Source organism: Cavia porcellus, unplaced genomic scaffold, assembly GCF_034190915.1.
Source record: "Cavia porcellus strain 051 isolate PalLab524CR breed Dunkin Hartley unplaced genomic scaffold, mCavPor4.1 scaffold_27, whole genome shotgun sequence".
NCBI lineage: Eukaryota > Metazoa > Chordata > Mammalia > Rodentia > Caviidae > Cavia > Cavia porcellus.
The window spans coordinates 19,692,000-19,712,216 of record NW_026947510.1 but is presented as its reverse complement, the minus strand read 5'-3'; the positions used below and the strand labels follow the sequence as shown (position 1 = coordinate 19,712,216).

General features: G+C 39.5%; 1 protein-coding gene and 1 pseudogene across 1 annotated transcript in view; one reads left to right on the top strand and one right to left on the bottom strand.

The window, feature by feature from the left end:
* The first annotated feature begins 432 nt into the window (after positions 1–432).
* Positions 433–20,217, top strand: part of Syn2 (synapsin II) — a 189,876-nt gene continuing 170,091 nt past the window's right edge. The window contains exon 1 of the mRNA XM_063237989.1: positions 433–964. Within this exon, the coding sequence (XP_063094059.1) occupies positions 600–964 (365 nt within the window). The 5' untranslated portion in view covers positions 433–599. The remainder of the gene's footprint in view (positions 965–20,217) is intronic.
* On the bottom strand, positions 15,653–16,370 carry LOC100729695 (small nuclear ribonucleoprotein-associated protein B-like; annotated as a pseudogene).

The following is a 20,217-nucleotide window of genomic DNA, read 5'->3' as shown; positions in this document are numbered from 1 at the left end:
CTAGAGATGGAGAGGTGGCACCTCCTAGCTTTGGAAAAGGAGTTGAGTGTGAGTGTGTAACTTGTACATGCATGTTTTCTGTGTCTGTCCGTGTGCGTCGTTGTGTGTGTAAGTGTGTCCATGTGTGTGCACACGTCCCTTTTCCTCCCTCCAGGGCGGAGGCTGATCCCTCTCTCCCTTTCAGGGGAGATACGCAGGGATGGACTTCCTACTCCTCCGTCTCTGCTGGGACGGGTCTCTTTCGTTCAGACAAAAAGGTGGGGAGGACCGGCTCCCATGCCTTCCCCGCACCGTCGCGCGTGACGCGCAGGTGGCTGGAGGCCTGCCCTCCCCACCAGGCCACCTGAGCAGAGCAGCGAGCAGGTGCCCGGGCGGCGCTGGCTCTGCGGCGCAGGGCGGAGCCAGCTGTGGCCCCGCCCCCGCGCCGGCAGGCCCCGCCCCGTGCGCCGCGGCTGTCTGCTGGGCTGGCGCGCGGCGTGGGAGCTGAGCGCTCGGCTTCCCTCAGCAGCCCTCTCAGCGGCTCCCTCGGCGGCTCCCTCAGCGGCTCCCTCAGTCTCCCACAGTACCCCCGAAGCCCCGCGGCCCCGGCCCCCGGCCAGATGATGAACTTCCTGCGGCGCCGGCTGTCGGACAGCAGCTTCATCGCCAACCTGCCCAACGGCTACATGACCGACCTGCAGCGGCCCGAGCCGCAGCCCGCGCCGCCGCCCGTCGCGCCGCCCGCCCCGGGCGCGCCCCCCGCCGGCCCGTCAGGCCCCGAGCGTCGCCAGCCCGCGCAGCCCGCGCCGCCTGCCGCGCAGCCCGGCCCGGCCCCGGCGCCCGCGGGCGGCGGCGGCTTCTTCAGCTCGCTGTCCCAGGCCGTGAAGCAGACGGCCGCCTCGGCGGGGCTGGTGGACGCGCCCGCGCCTGCGCCCGCGCGCAGGGCCAAGGTGCTGCTGGTGGTGGACGCGCCGCACGCCGACTGGTGGGTGCCCCGTGCGGCCCGGACGCGGGCGCGGCAAGGGCCGGGGGACCTGCGAGGCACACCTGTGCTTGGGGGAGAGGGCGGCGGTGATTTGTTTTTAGTTTTTCACCTGGACTCTTGAGCCAGGAGTGTCAGGTGCGGCCACAAGGGACCGCGGCGCATCCCCGACGTGGCGACCCACGAGTCCCTGGCCATTTCCCTTCGTTGGGGGAGAAGGAAATGACCATGTCCATATTCTGTGCCCCAAAGATGGGATGTGTGGGATTTTTGTTTTTCTTGTATGTGTATTGCTGGTGGAAGTGATGGTGGCTTCTCACAGCTGAGAGATGAGGACTAGACAAAATAGGGGCTTAAAATGACCCACCTTAATGCGGTCGAATGGAAACTTCAATTTTATTTTTTTTAAAGGGGATGTGTTGTATTTTATCAACTGAGAATGGCAAAGGCTGCAAAAACTTAAGGGGTTCTGCTGGATGTAGTAGGAAGCTGGGATGTAATAGCGGGATGGTAGAATTGACTGATGAAGGCTTGAAGGAAAGAAGAGGTTAGGAACTGGGGTGCTATTGCTTTAGGGATACGAGGAAGGATTTGCAAGGTTGGTTGAATGGGTTTCTTTTACACAGAGTTTGAGGGCAGACCCTAGCCTTGAGCGTTCCCCCAACAGGGAGGGACCCGAAAGTGAGACCAAACAGAGGTTGGTCTTGCTCCGTTTGACTCTGACAGTGGAGACCGAGGGAGGGAGTGCTGGGGTGGGCTGGTAGAAGAGATGAAGATGTGAGGATGACATCCTGCTAATGTGACCATTCCAGAAAGTCATCTGAGTGACTTATGTGCTTGGCTTTTTCCTCTTCAAGTCTGTAGAGTAGAAAAGACCTTTGCCATGTACAAGAGGGTTCATGAGAAAAGTGTGGGAGAATTCTGTGGTGCCGGTGCCACCCCTCTCAAGTTGTTCCAACTAATTAAAATCAACAAGTGCTTATTAAGGGAGAAGGGAAGGTAGCTAAGCTTTATTGATCATCCTTTATATTCCAAACTGTGGAGCAGGTACTTTCAGTGTGATAACCCATGATTATCTCATGACCAACTGAGGCATAGAAAAGGGATGTATTCACAGTGATACAGTCAGCAAATAGTGGAATCAGGATTTGAATTCAGACTGGTTTGACTCCACTGTTGCCCAGCAGTGGCTGGGGGCGCATTTGGGGAACTCACGCTCAAATGTGGAAGATGAAATAGATTCATGAAACAGTTGACAAAAAGGAATGTAGCATTATTGGTTGGGACTAGTGTTTTAGTAATTAGTGAGAGCCGGAGTTTTTGGAGAAAGCTTTACATAAGATGAGTCTGAACGAAAGGCCAGAAAAAGGGGCAGAAATGAAAATGACATTGGTATTTTATTCTTCTGATCAAAATCTCACCTTTGTGGGCCTTGCCTGGTCTTTCATCCCACTGAGGCTATTTGTTTGAGTCTAATTGCTACTGGGATCCCTACAGATAGATAGATAATTATTTGTATGAGTGTTCTGAGTTTGCTGCAGATCTGTGTGTAGTTAGATGTGCCTCAGCAGATTGAGATGTGAAGCTCTCTTTGGGTAGTAGTATTTTGTAGAGAGAGAGAGAGCTTGGCATAAACCAGAGAATTTGCTTTGCCCTGGAGATTAGATTTCTGATGGAAGTAATAGATGCCACTTTCTTGTGGGCTGACTCCCAACTGCTTTCTGATTTTTTCTGAAGTAATAACATTGATTTATTAAAACTCATAAGCACAGTTTGAGTCTGATGCTTGATGGCAGTTTGGTGCTTCTGATTTGTGCTTAACAGCAATTCCCAGAATTGCAGTTTGTCTCTTTGTAATGCGCACCTTCTAAATTTGTTGAAAACAACGAAGTCAAATCTTGATAAGTATTTTTATTAAAAGGGCTGTATGAATTGAGGAATAGGTGTCTGTGATGAGTACAGTAATTTATGGCTGATTTTAGTAACTTTGTGCTACAGTCTAAGCTATCTAGGTAGTATTCAGTAATCAGGTGCCATATATGCCCAAAGTAATTTTCCTGGTTCTTGAAGAATGTAGTATCCCAGTAGAATTTAAGAATATTGGTCCCATCTGAATTATAGAATGCTAAAGAAGGTTTTAACAAGCATTTAAGTTGTTGGAGATTTAAAAGATTTATAATAGGAAGCCTCTCAGCGCGTCCTTAATACACAGCAGATTTCTTTGAATGTCTGTCAGGGTAATTGTGGGCAGTGTAATTTGGACATCTCAGCACTGGCTAGGTTTCTCTTTTTCATGCTTGAAGTATTTTCATTAGTTGCCTAAGGTCTGTAGCTTAACTTTGAAACTAAATAATCATTGAAAAATATATGTGTGCCACTAAAAAGATAAAATCAAACTCCTTATATGTTATTTTTATAATTTTATATTTCATGTCTGCTTTTTAAAGTTCATATCTAAATCTGAATTGCAGTTAAGATTGCCCTTTAATGATTTTTACACTTAAACAAGGAACAAGTGCCCATAATATATTGTTGCTGTTTCTTCTTGTATTGTACCGTGACTGATAAGAAGTAGGTTTTCTCTCAGATTTGCCTTTCTCCCATTCCAGTGATTCTGAACCCAGTGACCAAGTAAGCATTTCATCTTGGTAGATTTTAGTGTTTGACTTGAAAGTCATTACAACACAGACACTTGATTATCTAGAGACTGCAAAATTTACTGAGCATGTTCGTGTCTTGTTTTCTAAGAAAAACAAGAAATAGTCTTTGCCTTCTGAGAGCTTACTTTGCATTGGGGGTAGATATTATAAATAATTTTTTTGAAACCCTTATTTAAAAATACCCCCTGTATTCCACATATAGCAGCACTGGCATCAACCAGGAACTTTTCAAACTAATCAGTCTTAGGCCTCATTTCATGTCTACTGAGTTTGGAACTTTCATTTCAGTGAACTGTCCACGTGATTCATAATCTCATTAACTATGGGACACACTGAACTGATGGATATATGGTTAGTGTTAAAAGCACAGCAACAACAACTACTTATCATTTATTTAGCAATTACTGTATGTCCATTGTTACTATAAGATCCTTAGAAATCTCACTTAATGCTTACAGTAGCAATTTACTATTATTACAACTTAGAGGAGAGATGGATGTGGGCTAGAGCAGGACTGAAAGGTTTCATAGAAGAAGTGAGACTAAAACTGAGCCTGGAAGAAATTTGAGACAAAAGAGATAGGTTTGACTGAGTCTGGCCAGCAGAAAGCATAAAGACAATACAGTGACAGAAAAGGAAACAACGAAGAGACTAGATTACAACATGATGTATGTAGCATCTGTTTCTATTTTTATTCTTTTTCTGGTCAGCCTTTAGGTATTTTATTAAGAACAGGGATATTCAAAATACAGTAGTTCATTAGGACTACTAGGAAAATATTTGGATTGGAACTTGGAAAAGCTCAAATGGGGTTTGGGGTTTCTCTCTGCTAAATATTTTATCTATGTGTCTTATTTCAAACACATAAAACATATTTATTCCATAGAGTTTCATTAGTCATAGCAAAAGTAGTCTGTACTTTGAAATTCTGGGATATTATAGCTGGAAGGACATCTGGGTTACCTAACTAGGAAGCTTCCCACAAATTCATACCTTCCCCTCAAATCTGCAGAACAATTGTAAATGAGATGTGGTTCAGTGCACTTGAGTACCTAACACAAATCTGGGATTATAAGGATGAGTTGAGCACAAGCTGGAATCTTACCATGGGTGGGGAGGGGATAGGCATTTAAACCAGATTTGAATGTAGTATGGTAATCAGTTATCCAGGTGTTACAGGCACAGAGAGATAGGTTATTCTGGGAAATGAAGATGTTATGGTTAGAAATATTCTAGAAAAGTGAGTATGCCATTTTGCATCTTTGGAATGTGATTCCTAAAATTTGTCTAATGAGAGTCTTGATACAGGCATTCTCTGAGATCTTTTCCAACCCTACACTATTTCTACTGTTGTTTTTTGTGCTATTTTCTTTCAAAAACTTTAGCTTGGTAATTTTTTTCTTGGATAATGCCTAGACATCTTTGGAAGAATTATGTATCAACAAATAACTAAGGGGCTGGGCATTTAGCTCAGCGGCATAAGCGCCTGCCTTGCAAGCAGGCAGTCGTGAGTTCGATCCCTGGTACCGATAAAAAATGAAAGAGACCAAACAAACAAACAAACAAATAACTAAACATTTCTCTGAATGAGAAGCTCACCTTTGAGTCCTTTCCATTCAGTGGATCCTTCTAACAAGTATTGCTACTATGTAGTATCCTAAGAAAAGGTGAATTCTGTAATATCTGCTTGTATTTTTACTCATCTAGGCTGGAAATTGGGGATTTTTAGTTGAATTCCTCTTTCCTTGGTAGGCCTAAGACCTTTTATATACATATACTAAACTGTCAAGTGACATTTATTTCTCAGTTCCTGTCACGTGTCCTATGCTGTACACAGCTGTTCATATCTTTGTTTCATTTTATCTTCACAATGGTTCTGAGCAGTACATAGGATATCCATTTCATAGATACACAGACTCAAAGGTAGTCACTTGCCTCAGAGTAGCTAGCTGTTAAACTTAAGTATCCAGACCTGACCCTAGATTATCTGCAATAATGTGCCAAAATTCCCAGCAGAATTAGGTGACAATTACTTTCTCAGAAAGATTGTTTCTCTTGAAAAAAATACTTGCCACATAATTTATTCAAATAGTAAGCATCCCACTGCTTTTGAAATTTAATTTGCAAAAACTTGATACACATGTTTTCAGGATTGTGTCTACTGCGTGGAGTGAGAGTATGGTTAATTGCAGTGGCCTCAGGATGAAGGACTTCACTGTGGGGTGTGTGTGTGTGTGTGTGTGTGTGTGTGTGTGTTGTGTGTGTCATGGCGTATCCATTAGGTGTACACCTCTAATCTTGTGAGAGAGACCTTCTGCATGCTTGCTGAGTGGCATAATGTCATCCTTTATTTTGGCTTCCCATGTGGCTGCAACTGGGAACCAGAACTATTATAGCGAGGAGAGGATGAATTAGAAGCCTTTCTTGTTTTTCAGACACTACTTCTATAAGCATAAAGAGATGACTTAGGATAGGACAAGTGATGTATGACAGACCAAAATAAGTAAATACACACAGGTCCTTGCACTGCTACAATGCCCATACCATATGACTAAGAATCAGTGGAAGTTTACTAGCTTTGGTGTCTGTCTCTTGACGGCAGGAATTTCTGAAATTTTAACCGGTTTACTGAAAGCTGTAAAGTAGATTAAGATTATATTCAGTTACCGTATAATTTCTTCATCTAATTTAGTATTATGAAACTATGTGCAGATTGTATTGAGAGTCAAAAGATCTGGGCTGGAAATCAGGCCCCCACCATTACCATTTGACCTTATCAGAGTTACATAATCCTCACAGCCTTCCCTAGTCCCCATTTTGACAAATTTTATTGGGAATCTGCTATATGCTAAATGCTATTCTAGGGTCTACAAAGACAGACAAAAATTAATTTTCTTATGTATAAAATGGAAGTGGTAATACTTACATCTCAAAACACTCTTCTGAGAGTTAAAGATCCTAAGGAAGCACTTTGTAAAGATTGAGACATACTGCTTATCATTACATCCTTATTGTTTTTAATGGCACATACTCTGCCTATTTTGGCTCATCTTTTTGAGTGTTCCAAATTTTGTTGTTGTGCATGTGATTGTTTATTTTATACACTTCAGGGATAGAAAATCTTGATTTGTAATTTTTTTTAAGAGATTGATCATTTCAGTATAGGAAGTTTTAAATTTATGTAATTTTTTTCTTTATTTGAGAGCTACTGGCTCAAAGAGAATATAATTAAAGTTTTCTTCAGTGTTCTTAAAAATAAAATATAATTCATTTCTTTTTTTTTTTTTTTTCGTTTTTATCGGTACCGGAGATCGAACTCACAACTGCCTGCTTGCAGCGCCTGCCTTGGAAGCAGGCAGTCGTGAGTTCGATCCCCGGTACCGATAAAAAAGGAAAAAGACAAATATATGTATATATATATATATATATATATATATATATATATATAAAATTCATTTCTTAAAGAAATATTACTCATTTAACTTAAATATATTTAGTAGTTAGGGAAAGGTTAACATATATCTTAGTTTTGTTAATAAAGTACATAAACTCTAAGATAGTTCTACTTTGGTTTCTCTTATAACTAAGGAAGAATGGTTAAGAAGGAAATGAAGGAGAAAAATATACAGGATGCCTTTAAAGGTGATTTCTGAATTCTTTCCCTTATCCAACCCATTTTTCACATTGCTTTCAAAACACTGATAAATAAAACAAAAGCATTCATAAATCTTACGATGTTCATTTCCTTAACCTTGTTCTCTAACACACATTGCTCATTATGCTTATTTACAAACTGGCTCCAGCTGATCTTTGCAGACTCATTTTCCATTGCTCTCAAATAATCGCTTTGCTATGTACTGTGGATTATCCTCTCCCTGAACTTACACCGGATGTAGAAGAGGCTGTGATACTAGTGCCAGTGCCCATGTTTGGGATGCTGTTGGTCTTGCCTTTCTCTAACATTAATTTTCCTTACTGAGTTCTCAGAGGATGAGGGTACTGTCTTTTTTTTTTTTTTTTAAAGATCCATCCTTACCTGGCTTCTTCATGATCTTGCTGTATTTTTTTCATTCCTTCTTTTTTTTTTTCTGTTCGTACTCTCATTTTCTACTACTTGCTTTTTCCCCTGATTGCTCCATCTTTGTACATAAAGAATCAAGTTAAAAACTGTTTTTTACCTTTTTGTCGTTGTTGTTGTCACTTTATTTCATCGGCACTTCTGGGAGTTGACCCACAGCCTTATGCATGCATAGAAGTGGTATATCACAGAGCTTTATCCCCAGCCATGGTCTTTAGCTTCTGCATCACTCTTCTAAAAGAGAATGAGAGTTCTTTACATCTCTACTTCCTTTTTCCATCTTTGTCCTTCTTCACTGACATTGGCTTCTGCTGCTTCTGTAATACTGAATTGTTTTTTCTAGGAAACTGATTTGCTAAATCTAGAGGAAACTATCAGTGTATACCTTCATGATTTGTTTGACACTATTTATTTTCCCTTTGGAAGTCTCTTCACTTCTGAACACCGCATACTTGTTATGCCTGTCCTCTTGAGATCCATTCACCTGCCTCATGAAAGGTTCCTCATGGACCCATTTCCTGAATACTTCTCCTCCTTCTTCTTATTCTTCATTTTACATTCTCCCTATTTCATCTCTTCTCAAGATGTTAATTCCCTCCTGAATTCCATCAGTTCCCATATCTTTACCTTCAGCCCAGAAGTTGACCTTGATCTTCAGACATGTGTTCATTGCTTGCTGCACATTTCCTTCTGGGTGATTAAAGGTCTTTTGATCCAGTACTGAATTCTTTATTTTGTCTTACTATTCAGCTCTTCTCATATTGTCTAAACTGGTGATACCTAACGGATGCCTATTTCAAGGTCTTATAAGCTTTTACCTAGAACTTCTGCAGACCTCATTATTTTCACTGAAGTTAAATACACTATTTAACATAAAAATTTGTCTCTTTTACTCCTTTGTTTAAAGTTTTTCAGTGGCTTCCTATATCCTATAGGTAAATTCATGGCCCTCCTGTGATTTGACCCTGCTTTCTTCCCTGGCCTCCTTTTAATCATTTCTATCCACAGACTTCATTTTCTAGTAATTTTGAACTTTTTGCAGTTTTGTACTCACAAATAGTATTCCTCCTCCTTGTCTTTGTTGTGACATCTACCAGTGTCATAATTGCCTTTGCTCTTCTTTCTTTTCTTGATTAGACTCATTCATCCTTTGAGATTTAGATAAATATTTCCTCTTCTAGAAATTCTTCTCCAGATTTCTACATTGTATTGGGCATCTGTATCTTCTCCATGCCTTCTTTCAGGTCTATGAATATTTTTATTATTGAACCCAACACCATTATCTGTTCATGTGTGTATGCCTACCACTAAATAGCGAATTCTTTTGAGGATGGGCTTAGTATCCTCAGTGTCCAGCAGATTTCTGACACATAGTTTGAGGTGAGTACACCTTTGTTGTATGGATTTGATTAGAGAATGAGAAAAAAATGAAAGGAATAGCAGAGAAGTGTTCTAGGCTTAGAGGTGTATGCTATTACATTGAAAGTCATCCCTGTTCTCTTCACATATACAATTTAGAATGCTTTCCTTCTTACGTTTTCTGAAAGATTAAGTACTGATTTTCAGACACTCTAAATCAATCACAAACCTCAAAGAGTTGGCTCTGAATGAGAGAGACATATAGCCCATACTACTGCAAAGTGGTGTCTGGTCCTCAGCAAGTCTGAGCAGAGCAGCTGAGCTGCACCCTCAGCCGTTTAAAAATCTCTCTCTCTCTCTCTCTCTTTCTCTCTCTCTCTCTCTCTCTCTCTCTCTCTCTCTCTCTCTCACACACACACACACACACACACACACACACGGCTTTTATTTTGAGGCAAGTCTCACAAAGTTGCCAGTGTGGCCTCAAAATAGTGATCTTCTTGCTTTAGCCATGTAAATAGCTGGAATTAAAGATGTGTACCACTACACTCAGCTTAAGATTTACTTTAAAAAAATATATATATATGTATATACATTCACTAAGTTGTAGTCTCTTCTAGAGTCAGGGCTAGAGATTAGCCTTGCTTTAATTCTTTCATTTATGTAAGAACTATCATTTGCTTACATATTTCTCATAGCATTAACTCATAGTATCCCAGTGAGGTTTCATTTGTCTGACTTCTCTATCTCTCTACCTTAATAATGCTGTAATCCCCTTGAGGACAATGACCATAACTTTTTTTTTTTTTTTTTTTTTTTTTTGGTACCAGGAATCAAACTCACGACCTTATGCTTGACAGGCAGGCACTTATGCTGCTGAACTAAATCCCTGGCCCCAATGATCATATCTTTTATTTTAGTATTACCAGCATTTTGAAAGATTTTCAGAAATTACTTTCTAAACTAATCATGACTCATGAAAAAATTACAACTATGTCAATAATGAGTAAAAATGATTCTTTAGTTCCCCATAAATAAGCAAACACTCAGATATATTTATATATAATAAATGACAGACAGCAGCAGTAAGCAGTGAGTGGTCAACAGGAAGTAAAAATCTTTTTTGTAAACTGTAAAATGGTATAAAAGCAATGACTGTTATTAGCATTTCCTGCACCTTACCCCTTAGCTGAGGCTGGTGATGTACCTGTCCCACCTCCCTCTGACTCCCGCTTTGGTATGCTATGTACTTCATGTTTGCTCTTACCTGTGGGAGAACAGCTGTCATGCTCTAGGCTTCTTTTCCTCTCATAGTTGAGGCACCAAGATATCTTTGTTTACTGGAGCCTTTCTCAAGTTTCAAAGTCTATTCTTTCTTTTTTTCTTCCTATTCTGGACCATTCTTTCATTCCAGTCCTCCCAAGAACAACTATAATTCTTTTTCTAGGATATATACCTTTGATCCTGTTTCTCAGTTTAAGGAGCCTACTGAGTTTATACAATAACTTCAGTGTGATTTAATGCTGCACAAAGAGGCTTGGGCTTTATAGAAAAAAACTGAGGTCCCGTTTCTCAGTTATGGACTTGAATTCTCCAAAAATAATAACTCGACAGAAAACTATTTTTCTTTTATACTTCTAGAGTCTAGTGACAGAGTAGTTTTTGGGTTTTTCCTACTTTCAGTATGTACAAATATATGACCCTCTTCAGTTCCTATCTTCTGATGGATAGTTCTTGTTGAGGATTTCGATTTTGCCAAGTCCAGTGTTTACACACATTTTAACTGTTGCATAAAAACATTCAAATGAAAGATTGATAAACTAATTAATCAACCAACAAACACTAACTCCATCGTGTTGCCATGAAGGCTAAAAAACCAGTAAAATATTTGGAATTGCATAAATATGGAATATGTGGTTTTAGTTTTGAGAACTCATATAGAATCTGAAGAAAGGAAAATTAGGGTAATGTAGTGGAAAGAGCATTTCAATTACTTAAGGCATCTAGATTCAAGTCTCTACTCTGCTAGTTAACTTTTAGTGTTACCATAGGAAAGATAACCCTTAACGTCTCAATTTCTATTTGATTTAAAAAATTTTTTAAAGAGAAAAATGAAAAAACAGAAAAATCAAGAAGCATACAAACCTACAAAACACCACCACCAAAGCAAGATAACAACAACAAAACAACAACTATATAGGTTTTCACAGGATGATAGGAATTTACTATGATTGTTATACTGCATGTTTTTATCTTCAAAATAGTTTCTCAGATTACCAGATATAGGCATGAAACAAAACAGTAAAATGGAATAAAACATTAGATTTCAAAATCGAGACAGAAAGAAATCCCCCACAATTGCAACAATGCACACTGTCATCTTCCAAATAGATGCCCAGACCACCAGCCCCAGGCCTGCAACGTGAATCACACAACAGGAATGCTGGTCTGTACCTTTCACCTCAGTTGCTATCATCTCATCCTGAGTTTCTCTAAAATAGCCAGTTGCTTACCGGGCGTGGCAGTGGAATGCTCTCCTGGTTTCCCAGCCTGCACATCAACTGGCTCATGGAAAGACATGGTTCGTCTTCTTGCTGAGTCTCTTCCCATTCCCCATGGTAGGCCCTGGCTCACAGAAAGGTGTGGTTCGGCTTCTTGCTGAGTCTTTTCCCACTGCCCCTGGTGGACCCTGGCTCTCAATTTCTATTTCAAAAATTAGGGATATAGCCAAATCTGTCTTCAGAGATCCTTGTAGATTAAGTGATTTCTAAAACTTGAATGCTTTCTACAAATTGCATTATTTGACAGTATAAAGAGTTGTTCAGTTGTTCAGGTAGAAAATATGTACTGGAGAAACCAGATAATGCTTCACAATAGGCAGATCTGTGCTAGGCTTTGAAGGATGAAGGGAATTTGATTACTGAGGAAGGAGAGAGACATTTCAGTTAAGAGGAATTGAAAAGAAAAGGCAAAAGTATAGTAACCATGAGTAATGTATGCACAGCAGATTTAGGCTAGGTGGCATCAAGGATTTAGACATAGAAAAAATAAAAAAAAATTGGATAAGCACAGTGGTTTAAGTGATGGTAACACATAATGTACTGGGCACGTAGGAACTATTTTTAGTCAATGTGTTAACTACTTACTAAGTCATTAAATAAATTACTGTTGTTAGCTAGTAGGTAGTTCCACACTCAAGATTTCCAGATAACAACATTCCAGATTTCTTTTTGCCTAAACACTAAGTATTTCTTTTTCTCTTTGACACAGGCACATGATTAACCTTGGGCAATTCCTTATACTTCTAAATTTTAGATTGTTCATCTATCAAAAGAAGGTAAAATGTAACACAGAGTGTTCTTATGGGGATCAGTTGAAATAAACTTTGAAAATGCCTAATACCAGAACTGGTATATGAGAGAATTTCAAGCAATATCCCACCATGACAAGCAGATTTTCTTAGCCACTTTAAGGCCACAGATTACATGAGTAATTATGGGAGTCTTCAAGTCAAGTAGTATCATTTGTAGAAAGATTTCCATGACACTAAAAAATAATTTTGAAAAATACAACAAACTTGGGTGAATATTCCTTCATTTATCTTGGAGTAGTTTGTTATACATAGTTTAGAAAATATTGATTACTAGTGTTTTGAAAGAGTCCAGTGAGTATGATTTTAAGTTGGCTTCTTTGTGGAAACTTTGAGCACCATGCCATATTTAATCCTAAACACAAGGTATCTGTGGTGCAGTAGTCAATCTTATTCTCATTTTATGTAATGAAAGAATTAAGATCTGAGGGAGTTAAGAGGATTATTTAACCTTCAATAGCCAGAAAGTGAGGGAGTCAGAGCTAAAACCCAGGTCTTTGAATTTGGTCTTTTGTGTTTTTTGATGGGCTTCCCGGACTGAGTCGCAGGCTCCAAAAAGGTAGACAGTTAACTAATCTGATTGGAAACTTCAGTTACTGGACAGAAACCAATTCTTCAAGTCATTTTGCAGATTCCTTTGTCTCCCAAGGGGGGTTAGCTTAACTATTTACCTTTGGTGCTAGCTGGGAGTTCTCTTCAAAGATTGCTGAATTTTGACAGAAGCCAGTGAAGGAATAAGAGGTAGTGATGGGAAGATTGAGACCAGTTTAATTCAGGTCCTAGAAGGTTACTGTTCCTTTGCCTAACTCTCAGTTTCCTCAGGCTTAAAATGGGATTGAGAATGCATACAAGAAGGAATTACTCATTTAGTTTCCCTTTACATATGGATATGGGCAGCTTTTCTAGTTACTAGTAATAACTAGTAAGTAACATACAGGAGAGAAAATAGGTTTTTTCCTAGTATCTGGGCTGTTGATTCTATTTAGAGATGAGGAGACAGTGAATTTTTCCTGTGCTTTCTCTCTCCACTGGTGCCTCATCTTCTTCATCCATAGACATAGATCCTTTGATCATGGTGGTGAGCATACAGCATGCATGCCATAGCCAGCTATTTGTTATCACTGAAACCTTGAAAAGTTTTGGCATCACTATGACCTGGGACCTGTTCCAGAGGTGAACATATTTTTTGAAACAAAATTGGGACATAAAGTCTTGTTTTCCAGTGCAAGAAATAGTCTGAAAGATTTTTAGATGCTGAAATTGGGGGACATTTGGTGACTGGAGATGATGAGACTGAAAACTCGAAATTGATAGAGTTTGAGAAACTGTCGGACAAATTGCTGTTGGCGTCCTTATTTTATAGCACTTAGTTTTCATCAGGCTGAGTTAATCTTAGCTCAACTGTGAGTTGCTATTGGCAATCTTTTTTCAGGTTTTTGCATTTTCATAGAAAGGACTGAAAAATAGAAAAGCTTCTAAATCATTAATGGTGGAATTTCAGGGTTAGAATAATAGGGAAATATGAATCATTCTTTGTTGACCAACACAAGAAGTCTGCTGTGAAGGAGGAAACCAGCAGTTGACTTGGCAAAGTAGGAGGACACTGATTTTTCTGCACTCTTAAAATGGCCTATATAGAATTTTTTGGTTGAAAAAATGCACTCAGTCATTACCTTGAGAAAAAAATTATAGCATGAGTAATCCTGTAGTAAATTAATATATTTAAGTGAAACATTATAATTTGTTATGTGCTTTGACTTTATGTATAATCTCATTTAATTGTCACTTTAACCTTGTGATAAATTGGTATAATTCCCAGTTTAGATTAGAAAGCCAAGGTTCAGAGAAACTGTGATTTGCTTAAAGTTGCAACATCAAAATAGGCAGAGCTACATCTAACATCTGGACTGTGTTTACTTTATGCCCTTTCTCCTTACTTGGTGCCCCTGTTCTCTGTGCAGCTGAACTTTCTGAGCTGTGCATTAATCAACTGATGACGCTTTTGCACAGAGCATGAAAGATGGATAAAAAAATTGCTTAAGTTGAGAAGAGCCTGCATGGTTTGTGACAGGTGTTGTGTAGGTTGGTTGAAAAATAACTTAAAGACTGTCTCCTTTTCCTGTGTGTTTTTGTTAATTCCTATAATACTTTATGACTTATGTGTCCTTCTGGTGCCTCTGATATATTTTAAACTAATTTTAAATTGTCAGGAAAGGGGATTTTCACTCCAGGACTCAGTTCCTTAAAGCTTCTTATTTTCCTTTGTACTTCAAAATTTATTTCTTAAGCCACAGCTCAAGGTGGTGTCAGATTTAAATTCCTAATAAAAAGACTTTTCTCTGCTGATATTTTTCATGCTCTCCCTTTCACCCCATAGACAGTCGCTCTTGGTAATCCTCCTTTTTCCCATTAATTCTAGCAACAGATATATGGAAGGTTCTGGTAGTCAAATGTGAATTTTGGGATAGAGAAAAGTTTTTGAGGCTCTTCATCTTCCTACTTGGAGTATTTCTTGAAAATCATAGGAGCTCTGTGCTGCCGTGACCACTTACAAAATGCTGCGATTTCTTCAAACCCTTTAGGAGCAAAGATCTTGGCAGTAACGTTGCAGAAAGAAAGATTCCCCAGAGTCTTAAGTGGGTTGATTCTGTTTTTACCTTAGTTGAGTCTTAGAAACAGACATGTAGAGATGAGCCATTTGTTTCTAATGTTTACCTCATTTTCTCTTCTTGTGGGTGTTTATTTAGAACTTTCCTGTGTAACTCATCCATTCCTTCATGAACCAACTATTCACTAGGAACTTGTGCTGTAATGCTGAGCATGAAAGACATTTTCTTGCCTTCATAAAGCTTATAATTCAATGGGGGAGATATGAATTAAACAAGCAATATAATAGTATGGTTTACTGTTATATCAACGTGGTTAAAGGAAGATTTACAGAGAAAATGTTTCTCTCTCATAAATTTATTTTTATTTTTAAAAATTTTCTCTGAAAAGTGTTTATTATAAACCAGTTTCATAGGCCACAAGGAAATAAAAGGACTATGTACAGCCTCACAGGAAACAGGCAGGGAGCAGAGGAGGGTCTAGATGACTCTAGGGCTTGGGGAGGTGCTGCATGGGTGGGGTGGGGGAGAAAAAGGAGCCCTAAGGGAAACCAGACAATTTGGAGAGACTCCTTGAACATTAGTATAACAAATAAATAGGTCTGTGGTTACCTGGCTCTAGGGAATCTGGCCAAGCTTCTGTGGAGCTACTTCCATAAACTCTGGCCAAGGTCCAAGAAGATCTGGCATACCTGGGCAGGGCCCGCATCTCTGGAGGGGCATGTCCAGAGGAGTCCCTGATCCAGGAGGGATCCCCATTGAGGGACCCATGGGTGGCCACATACTAGGAGGAGGGCTCATCATGCCTGGAGAGGGTGCCCCTCGGCCCATAGGTGGGGAAGAGCACCTCATGGCCGGGTGGGTACTGAGTCGGCCTGGCAATACTGTGGCAGCAGCCGCTGTTAGATCTAGCAGTACCTCTTCCTTGTGGAGTAATCCCGTTGGGATGGCCCACCAACCCCGTGGACTGGCCCAGCAAGTCCATGGGAACACCAGCCAGGATTCCACTACCTGCAGCCCTGCTGACTTCTGGGCCCCCAGCAGCATCAGCAAGTGGCACTCGGGCAATGCCAGGATCTTTGGGAGGAGGTCCTTCTGTCCCCGAGACCAGGTTCTTCTCTCACAGTGGCGCCAAGACTGGGAAATCTTTTCTCTTTCCTTTCTGCTTGTTTGGAGTTCTTTGGCTTAAGCTTGAATCCATCATGGTCACAGAGGATGAGATTCATATGCTTGTCGAAAGACTGGAAGGTGCAGGTGAATATCCGGCCACCTTGCAGGGTGCACCTTATCCCGCAATCGGGATGCTGCGCATTTTGCTGCTCTTGCTGACTATCATGGCAGCAGTTCCGATGGCTTGGATTCATGCCGGATTTACTCTCTCATAGATTTACCAGAGCAATAGAGCAGCTGCCTTCGTGTTTTTCCATATTTCTCCCAACGTTTGTCAAAATATGAACGTATTTTTCATAATTATGGTTGTAGTCTACTATTTCATATTTTACTGTAATAATTTTATATATTCTTAACAATTATGTAAAATATTAGAATATTAATATTAATAATTGTATTGTTATATAATCTTAATAATGTTTTTCATGGCTGATGCACAGAGGTTTCTGGGGGGTTTTTTGGGTTTTTTTTTGAGACAAGGTCTTGCAGTGTATCTAAGACCAGCCTTGAACTCACTATGTAGCCCGGGATGGCCTTGAACTTGTGTCTATCCTCCTGCCTCAGCCTCCCAAGTGCTAGGATTACAGATGTGTACCACCATGCCCACCCCACAATGGTTTCTTCAATTACATTTCTGTTGGAGAACTGTGTTGGCTTCTGGTTTTTCCTCATTATTACATAATAGTGTCAGTTTTCAGGAGAGGAACTACTTGATCAAAGATTATTGTGAAAAAATAGAGAAATTCTTAAAACCCAGATTATTGTGAGTTATATATCATTTGATAGATATTGCATTTTAATATCCATAAAAGCTTCTATAACAGATTCTTTTCAATTCATAGGCTGCCAGTAATTTTTACCTTACTTTCCAGGACATGATAGTATCTTCATAAGTGTTAATATGATAAGGCAATATTTGACTGTTTTTTTTTTTCTTTTTTTTTTTTATTTAAGAGGAAAAAGAGAAAAACACAAAACAAACCAAAGCGGCGTAAGGGTACACGCATTACAGAACTACAAAACAAAACAAAACAAAACAAAAAAACATAACAGTAAGAAATTACCTGCTAGTAGATTACACACTATCTTCTTGAAAATAGTTCCTCAAATCACAGTATCAAAGAACACAAGGTGGACATTCAAACAGGGAGACTGCAAACAGCTGTGTTCAATGTTCCAAAAACATTGATAAAGTCAGCTATTTAACACCCCCAAACACACTTGCTGTTATATCCGTTAGAGCTCTTTTTCTTTTTTTTTTCCCCCTCTCTTTTTTACAACCAAATTTACACATCTTGGATTTTATTACTCCTTAGTGCTTATTACTTTCTTGGGGGGGGGAAGAATACAGAATATTTGACTGTTTTAACATGCATTTCTCTAGGGTCAGGTAAAGGTTAAATTTTTCTTCATGTCTGTTCTTAACTTGTGGCAGTTTACACAGTGGTTTAATTCTAAATGGAACATTCATTTTCAGGAAGAATGGATGGCAGTGTCTAGAATATTTCCTTAAGTTTTGAGACAACTTGGCAAAAAAAAAAGTCTGGTGTGAAGGAAGGGATCCTTTACATTTAAGCTTCAGTGAATGCTAGGGGTACGATTTATAGCTGTGGGTGGGTATGAGTGCCTTTAGAGCAAGGCTACATTTTATTCTTTTCTCAGCGTTTAGCAGCTCGGCTGGTAGTGGGCCTCAAAACACTGTGAAGGAATATAAAGTTCTCTGGGTCCTGGATAGTCTTTTCCAAATGTCACTTCCATGTATGTCATCTTGGGTTGCCTAAAGTGTCACTATTTAATTGTTTAAATGTCTTAGACTTTTCAATCTGGGAGACTGCTAGAAAGTTAATACCATAAGAGCATGAATGTAGTGCTCTCAGGTAACATATTAGAGATTATACTACAGTATCAGAGTAGTGCCATGCAGGGGCAGAGTGCACATCCAACACGGGGAAGTGTTCAGAAGAGTATCCAGGAGCTGTCTGACTGCATCTCAGGAGCAGGAGAACTGGAAGGTACCTTCATACTCACCTGTCCTTATGGGTAAATATATGAACAAGAATGCTTTTCTTTTCTAGGGTTTCTTGTGAGACTTAATTGAAATAGAGTAGGTTATGAAAGTGCTCTTTAAACTCTAAAGTGCTATATAAATAGAAAGCTATTGTTATCATCATTATCATTTATTTAGGAAACCTAGGAATAGAGGCATTAAATTACTTCTGTTGTTTGCTGGGAGCTAGGTTTATTCTTTGTACTTTGCATTTGAAGATAAAGTAGTTTATAAGATATGCCTACAGGAATATTGAAAAAGGATGGTGAGTAGAGAGGTAGTTGTGGGGATTATACAGACTTTGTTAGACTTTTATCACATTAGCAAACAACTGGCTTTTTAAAATTCAAATCCATTTCCTATGTCAGTGAAAAGGGAGAGGCAGAGTGTGGGCCTTGTGTTGATTCATTTGTTTTAGCTGATTGAAACAGTGGGTCAAGACAAGGAGTAATCATAAGCTAAGCCTAGAAGAGTAGGTTGGGATCTGATGAGGAGAACCTGAAGTGTAAAGTTCAGAGACTTTTATCTTGTGGTCAGTGGACAGTAGTGATTGTTCTGGTCAGGGGACTGACTCCCCCACTATGATGCTTAGGGAGGTTTATGCATACAGTGTAGAAGATAGGAGGAGAGAGAACTTATGCAGCTCAGGAGACCTATTAGGAATATGCTTTGGTGGTTACTGAGTTACTCGAAGCTTGAAATAGAAGTTGGCCTTGGAGAGAAGGGCTGGAAACATGGGAATCATGGAGTATAGTCCTTGACTAGAGGAGCTCTGGGACCTTATGACCCTCAATCTGTTAGGCCTTCTGAGAATTATTTTTTCTATAATCTTAAAAATTTGGAGTATAAAACTTTGTACTTAAAAGCGCACCAGTTACAATTGTATTGCTCAATGACATTTTACAAATTTAAGGTATAACCCAAGTTGAGATAAATGGCACTACCAGTACTTCCCAACCTTCAGTAAGATCCCTTTCAATTATTATATCTCCTCATTCATCAAGTAACCACAATTTTTACTGCTTTCATCATCCATTAATTTTGTCTGTTCTTTAGTTTTACATGCGTGGAATCATACAGTACAACTTCTTTGGTGTTTGGCTTCTTTAGTTTGACTTTATGTTCATGAAATTCTTGTTTTCCTTTATGTAGCATGAGTTTATTTTTCATTGCTGACTTGCATTCCATCTCATTACTTATGTATCCATTTTGCTGTTGATGGATACTTAAGTTCCCAGTTTGGAACTACTGTATAGATAGTGCTATGAACATCTTGTACATATGTTTTGTTGAGTATAAATTCTTATTTCTTTTGTGTGTATACCCAGAAATTTGCTGGTTATAGAGCAAATACATATTTATACGTTAGTAGATAATAGTTTAACAGAGAGATTGTACCAGCACACCCTCAATCAGCTGTGGTGATTTAAACAATAGAAACTTATTTCTCATAGTTTTGGAGGCTGGAAATCTTAAGAGGCTGGGATGTCAGCATGATTAAATTCTCATGAGAGTTCTCTTCCTGGCTTGTAGACAGTACCGTGTGGCTGTCATCTCCAGGAAGGGCAGATGGGGGAGAAACAAAGAGAGGGAAAAGGAAGGAACAGGAGGGGAGGGGAGGGGAGATAGAGGTGAGGAGGGAAGGGAGGGAGGGAGAGAAATTGATTTGTCTCTCTTCATACTCTTATAAGGCAACAAACCTCATCCTGATTCTGACCTCATGACCTTAAAGTCATCTAAACTAATATGTTCACTTGAAAAAACTATTATACTTCCTAGAGGTCCTACCTACAAATATTGTCACAATTGAAGTTAGCGGTTTTAACATATAGATTTGGGAGCAGAACATATATTCAGCCAATAGCAAGTTGGTATTGCCAGTGTTTTAAATTTCAGAGGCTTTTATATTACAAGAACTTTGTGTAGGGAGAGCTGTGCCTAACATAAAGAAAGAAAGGGCCTCCTG